This window comes from Lolium perenne, chromosome 4 (genome assembly GCF_019359855.2).
Source record: "Lolium perenne isolate Kyuss_39 chromosome 4, Kyuss_2.0, whole genome shotgun sequence".
Taxonomy (NCBI): Eukaryota; Viridiplantae; Streptophyta; class Magnoliopsida; order Poales; family Poaceae; genus Lolium; species Lolium perenne.
Genome location: NC_067247.2, coordinates 404,594,750 through 404,600,864, shown reverse-complemented (window position 1 = coordinate 404,600,864; position 6,115 = coordinate 404,594,750). Strand labels below are relative to the sequence as shown.

The 6,115-nt window shown below is 45.5% G+C and overlaps 1 protein-coding gene across 1 annotated transcript; it reads left to right on the top strand.

Moving 5' to 3' along the window:
- Positions 1 to 958: 958 nt before the first annotated feature.
- On the top strand, positions 959 to 2,857 carry LOC127297456 (GATA transcription factor 4). The gene is made up of 2 exons (XM_051327760.2): positions 959 to 1,665; positions 1,877 to 2,857. Exons 1-2 carry the CDS (start codon positions 1,282 to 1,284, stop codon positions 2,591 to 2,593), a joined length of 1,101 nt encoding a protein of 366 aa, XP_051183720.1. The 5' UTR covers positions 959 to 1,281; the 3' UTR covers positions 2,594 to 2,857.
- The last annotated feature ends 3,258 nt before the right edge of the window (positions 2,858 to 6,115 follow it).

Genomic DNA, 6,115 nt, shown 5'->3' with positions numbered 1-6,115 from the left:
GGCTCGATGGAACCAAAAATAGTTATTTCCTTGCTCGTCGTTAGTACATCGAATCATTAATTGCATAATTGGAATCGCAAATGAGATAAGGTGTCATCAAATGATCTCAACATCCAAATTGGGCATATATGATATGTGGCGGCAACGCTGTCAACTATATGTAGATGATTGAATAGTAGTGTACTTCTTACCGTTTAGTACAATAGCAAGATGATCTCACACGGTACTACTTCTTATTGTTCACTACAAGAGATGCGTGCTCCTTTGACCGCAAATGTAAACAAAATTTCGGCGTAAAACTTTGATCCTCAATGTTTAGTCAGAATGTACCGGAGCCGTGTGCGAAGATGGCAGTACACCCAAGGTTGACACCACGTCACCACTCATTGATATTTATGGATAGTGTTACGGTTCTCCTCCGTAACATTGTCGGCAAATTATGTGGCTAGAAAATTTGCTCGGGTGTGGCCAATGTTAATTTCAGAAAAGACCGTTATCTATGGTGGTGAAGCGGCGTGGACCCACGAGTTAGTAAGACGCTGGTGCCTGACAAACTACAGCTTGTCACAGTGTCCTGCAACTGGAACCAGGTGCCCCACCATGTACACCACGATGATAAGGTGAACAAGTAAGTAAACGGAGCTGCCTGCCTGCTTAGCTGCAGGAGGAGGAAGGTTAAACTATACTGTATATACATACGGTCCTCGACGATGGTGAAAGTAACTAACAAAATCCACAATGATTGTGTGACGTGCTGTGAGTGGCCATGGCCTGAACGTGTGGGCCATGCACCATATGAGTGAGTGAGTATGAGTACAGAGTACGGGCAGTGCAGACTGTGCAGCGTGCATGGGTCCTACGCTCCTCTGATAGGTTGCACCTCACTCAACCTTGCTGAGCTCATAATTTACCAGCTAGCTAGCTCAGTTCACTTTCATGTGCTCGCTCGTCATCCATCGTCGTCTCTCACCTCTCACTTCACTTCTCACCCTGCCCCCAGCTCCCTCTCCTATATTAATGGTTTTGCTTCGGCGGCTTTCTTGTTACTGGTGCGCGATTGCAGCTCCTCAGAGCTTTGCTTGTGCCGGCAGCTACCCAGGAGCTACAGCACACTCCTCCTCACGCACTGCCACTACGACCTAGCTCAGCTCAGCTCAGTCCGTCCAGTACTAGCTACTTCGCCATTACTGCAAGCTCTGCTCCATCCTTGTTACTTAGATTTCCTTCCAGCCACTCACAAGCTGCACTGCACTTCCCCAGTTCTATAATTAACCTAGCAGCATGGCAGCCGAGTGGGAAGCAGCCTTGGGCATGGAGCTCGGCATGGGGACGCACTACCACCACGCGCCGCCACCAGCCTCCTCGCAAATGAACCACCACCACCACGCCGCCTTCTCCCACTCCCATTCCCAGCCGCACCACTACCACTTCTACGGCGCGCCCTCCGCGCCCACCGGTGGCGAGGACCACATGCGCGTCGACGAGATGCTCGACCTCTCCTCCCACCTCGGCGCCCACGACTTCTTCCCCGGCGCCGCCGGCAATGGCAATGGCGGCAGCCACTACCACGTGAAGAGCGAGGCGCCCCCGACCCCGCCTGCTACTGCTCCAGCGTCTTCGTTCAACCTCTCCTCCTACGCCGATGAGTTTTACCTGCCTGTCCCGGTAAGCATCATATCATCATCATTTTAACTACGTACCACGTACTACACCGCCAGTTGATTAGGTAATTCTGCGGTCGTTCGTGTATTACTGTTACCCGATCTTAAGTTCTGACGAAAAGAAGAGAATTCAGCGGCTGTTGATGAGATCTAGCTAGCTTCCTTTTCCAGCTACACATTTGAACTTACGTAGAAATTAACTCGTGTGTCTGCAGACTGAGGAAGCTGCGGAGCTGGAGTGGCTGTCCAATTTCGTAGACGACTCCTACCCTGACATCCCCAACTACCCGCCGGCCATGCAGGCGGCGATGGCGGCCGCCGCGAGGAACGGCGGGGGGCGGCAGCCTGCAGCGGGGCAGGATAATTCCGCGTCGGCAGCGCCTGGCGCCCGCGGGGCACGGAGCAAGCGGTCCCGTGCGGCCTCCGCGGCGGCGGCCGCGTGGCACGCCCTCGCGCCGCGCCAGACGATCTCGCCGTCCTCCTCGTCCTCCTCATCCGACCTGTCGTCCTCCAAGCCGGCGCGTTCGTTAGGCGGTGGCGGAGGCATGAAGAAGAGCGGCCTGACCGTCGAAGTGGGAGGGAGGGAGAATGCCAATGTTGGCGAGGACGGCGGCGTGCGGCGGTGCACCCACTGCGCGTCCGACAAGACCCCGCAGTGGCGCACGGGGCCGCTGGGGCCCAAGACGCTGTGCAACGCGTGCGGGGTGAGGTACAAGTCCGGGCGGCTGGTGCCGGAGTACCGCCCCGCGGCGAGCCCCACGTTCGTGCTCACGCAGCACTCCAACTCCCACCGCAAGGTCATGGAGCTGCGCCGCCAGAACGAGCTCGTCCACATCCGCGGCGGCGGCGGCGGCATCGTGTCGGCGTCGTCGGGGCAGAACGGCGGAGGCGGCTCGGCCGAGCACATGTTCCGCGACTACGGCGTGTGTTGAGTTGACCCGCGCGCCAAAGCTTGGATCTTTGGTGGATCCGAGATAGGCCAGCGCCCGCGAAAATTAGCTCGATCGATCTGCTTAATTTTGCATGCAAATTCCTTTCCTTGCCTCTTTTTTTTTCGCAATTCCTTTTTTTTCCATGTACTATTTTGTTGCTTCCTCTAGTTCATATGGATCTCTCTTTTTTTTGTCCGAAATAAACAATGACATCTGTTGAAAAATTCGGAAATAATCGGAAGTTTCATCTATTGCTTTGAGCTTCAGTAACACTGGCTAGCTAGCTAGCTAGCTACTGAGTGTGGCTCTGCAGAAGTGTGATGGATAGTGATGAGTGCAAGTGCAGATAATTCAGTGGCAGTGGCAGTGGCAGTGAGGTAAGAAGTACGTCATGATGCATGGTAGCTACTTAGGTCAAAGAACTTTTTAACGGGGAGGGGAGGAAAGGGACGAGGCGAGGCGAGGAGGGTGCTGCGTCAGCACGTGATTTTGTTCGTTGGTGCGCTGCAGCTTTAATTTGTCAGGCCGGGAACATTGTTATGTTCCCCTCACGTGATAGGTCCCCTCTCCCCTCACCTATCAATGGTTATTCACTTTGTTTTTATCCTTCCACGACCTGGTTAATCTTTTAGTTACAGTTTTCAAGTTGGGGTTTTAGTTTGCTTTTAGTAAATCTAAGTCCTTTCATACCTTCGAGTATCTGAATCATCCTTCGAGGTCTCCATCTCTCCGCATTAAGATACGTACACGTGCGAGTGCGAAAAATCAAGACATTGTCAAAATACAAACACAAACATCCCAAAATCCAGGTGAAGCAAATTTAATTATGAAATGCATAATTCGGTTTCCTAGGCCATCTCCACTCTCTCTATCTATCTATCTCGTCGACACTTAAAATGAATCAGAGGTACCACTATTGTAGAATGGCTAGATTGACTACCCTAAAATAGATAATGCCGTGATGGGTGGAGCATGGATAGAGTATCGACTTGCCGCCATCCTCGCATGGTACGGCACACGGTGCATGTTGAGGGCTCGAGAAAGAAATATACTCCACCAAGAAAGAAATGAAGCTTCTGTGGCTCTTATCGTTCAATGTTCAAAATATAAAAAAATTATTAAAATTTTCTTCTCTTTAGATCATTATTTTTTATTCTTGATCATCAATCTTTTTTTGAACTACAAAAATATATGTATTGCGATACATTTGTGTTTTGTTTGTGTTTAGGTTGCACTAACTATGTGTCTATATGACATCTATGTGGAACATGTTTTATGAGCAATGAGAACATCTTTTTTGTAGTGTAGTCAAACATGGTTTAATTTTTGTGTGTTGCATTAATACTTATTGGCTTGTGCACATATGGCTTTAAAGAGGGAATGCGTGAACTCTCTACAGTCGTGCCGATGTATTGCCATGATTGAGTCCTTAACATAAAACTTTATGAAACAATGAATCCAGTCTTGATTCGTCAACTATGCATTTGTGACACATATTACATCATTTCGTGAACAATCAACTGGAATACCACGTCTAAGAAATTGTGAACTTGGCTTTACTTTCCTTTGGTACATGAACGGCATGGTAGGTCGACGTGCGCAACAAAATATGTGAAGTCGAGGACGTGGGCTTAGCCTAGTGGTTGGGGTTGCAGTGCCGCACCATAACGACTAGAGTTCAATTCATGTCACGGATGAATTAATAGTGTTCTAGCACCTTAACGCCAAGTCCCGCTTCTACTATATCAATAGTGTTCTAGTTCCTCCTAGCACTATTTCATTTTCTCGTTTCAGAAAAAAAAAACAATATGTGAAGTCTAGAGGGTCTCATCGGTGATCGTGCACAACAGTCTCTTCTACATTTTGCATTCGTCATCATCCTCCTAATGTACATTCATCATCACACCATATCTTGAAATGTACATTCATCAGGGGAAAGAGTGATTTGAGTTATTTAACGATCTTCAATAGATGGGAATAATTTAATGTCATAAACGCACAACTACAAGGTAGAAAGTGGAATTACTATTTAACAAAAATAGTAAGAACACTTCCGTGCATGTTGTTCAGTTTTTCTTTCTACTATGTTCAGTTTCTTTATTTCTTATCTATAAATAAGCTATATTTTGCGAAGGTATGATATTACAATGACAATGGTGTAACATGTCATAATCTAAACGTTAGTTTTAAATCTTACATGGCTTTTAGGTTTCCAAATGGTTTATCACGTGAAATCTAGCCGATGTGGTACCAAGATTAAGCCTAGTGTATGTGTTGGGGTTAAACTAAGCAAGGTAGGGCTCGAACACAATTCACGTCTTCAACAAGCTCCATGTCTCCCCCCCTCCACCGCCTTGAAGGGTCCACTTAATGGAAAAAAAATTAAGACGACCCATTAGCAAGTGAGATTTTCTTTATTTTAATTTCACTTTTTGTATAACAAAAATAAGTGTTTACAACTCTCACAAAAATACGATATTTATATATAACTTACAAAGTCAATTTATGAATGGAAAAAATAAGACAGTGAGCATTTTCTAAATCCATATGAAAATTTCTAAGTCACGGGTAAATATTTTTTTATTTTCAATAATACTTTGAAAATATCAAGTTTACATTTATTTATAAACAATTAATTCAATGGTTAAAAAAATCAACACTTGAACATATTTACAAGCATCAGGAACACTTTTTTTTTTGAATTGGTAAATATTATTTGGACACCCATGAAAACATTTTTTGAACGTCAGTAACGTTTTCTGAACCATGACAACATAGGCAAACGTCCTGAACATTTTTTGATCATTAACATCATTTTGACCATGAACTTATTTGTTGAAAAACCATGAATATTTTTACAATGTGAACCACCTTTTTAATACAAACGAGCGAATGAGAAAATAAAAAAAACATAAATGCTTAAAAATAAAAAGAATATATAAAACTAAAATCAAATAAAACAAGATAAACATAATAAAATTAAGAAACTATACAAAATAAAATTAATAAACTGCCTCAAATTGTTTTGCCGATTAGTCGGGTGTTTCACGTGCTGTGAGACACCCACACAGTTGTAGGCGGCGAATAGGATTAAGTGACTTTCACGCATATGTTACTCCACCTAACTCAATATATAGAGTAGCCGCACTAATTTATATTTGTTAGTCCTTGATAGATGGGCCCTTCGAGGCGACAAATCTCAGCCATGTGAATGGGTACGCGAGCGACTGGAGGGGAGTTGAATAGGCACTACTCAATCTTTTTAGTCTTTTTCAATTTTAGGCCATGTAATAACAAAGTAAAGTGAGAAACTCGAAAGTAAGGAGGTGATACAACCATACCGAATGGAGACGAGAGGCACGAGATGTTTTTCATAGTTCCTTCACAAGGGAAGTACGTCTACATTGGGGATGTGTGTACCAGAAAAGGCCACCACCCACAAAGGCGTCACCTTCTTCCCCCGGTGAGCACACACAAAGGTGTACCCACTTCTCCACTAAGCAAGGCCGGTCGATGTGGCTA

What these genes read in the sequence shown, in the direction of transcription:
- LOC127297456 (XM_051327760.2), top strand. Translation starts at nt 1,282, where the DNA reads ATGGCAGCCGAGTGGGAAGCAGCCTTGGGCATGGAGCTCGGCATGGGG. An exon ending in AGTTTTACCTGCCTGTCCCG is followed by an intron (nt 1,666 to 1,876) that starts GTAAGCATCATA and finishes GTGTGTCTGCAG; the next exon opens with ACTGAGGAAGCTGCGGAGCT.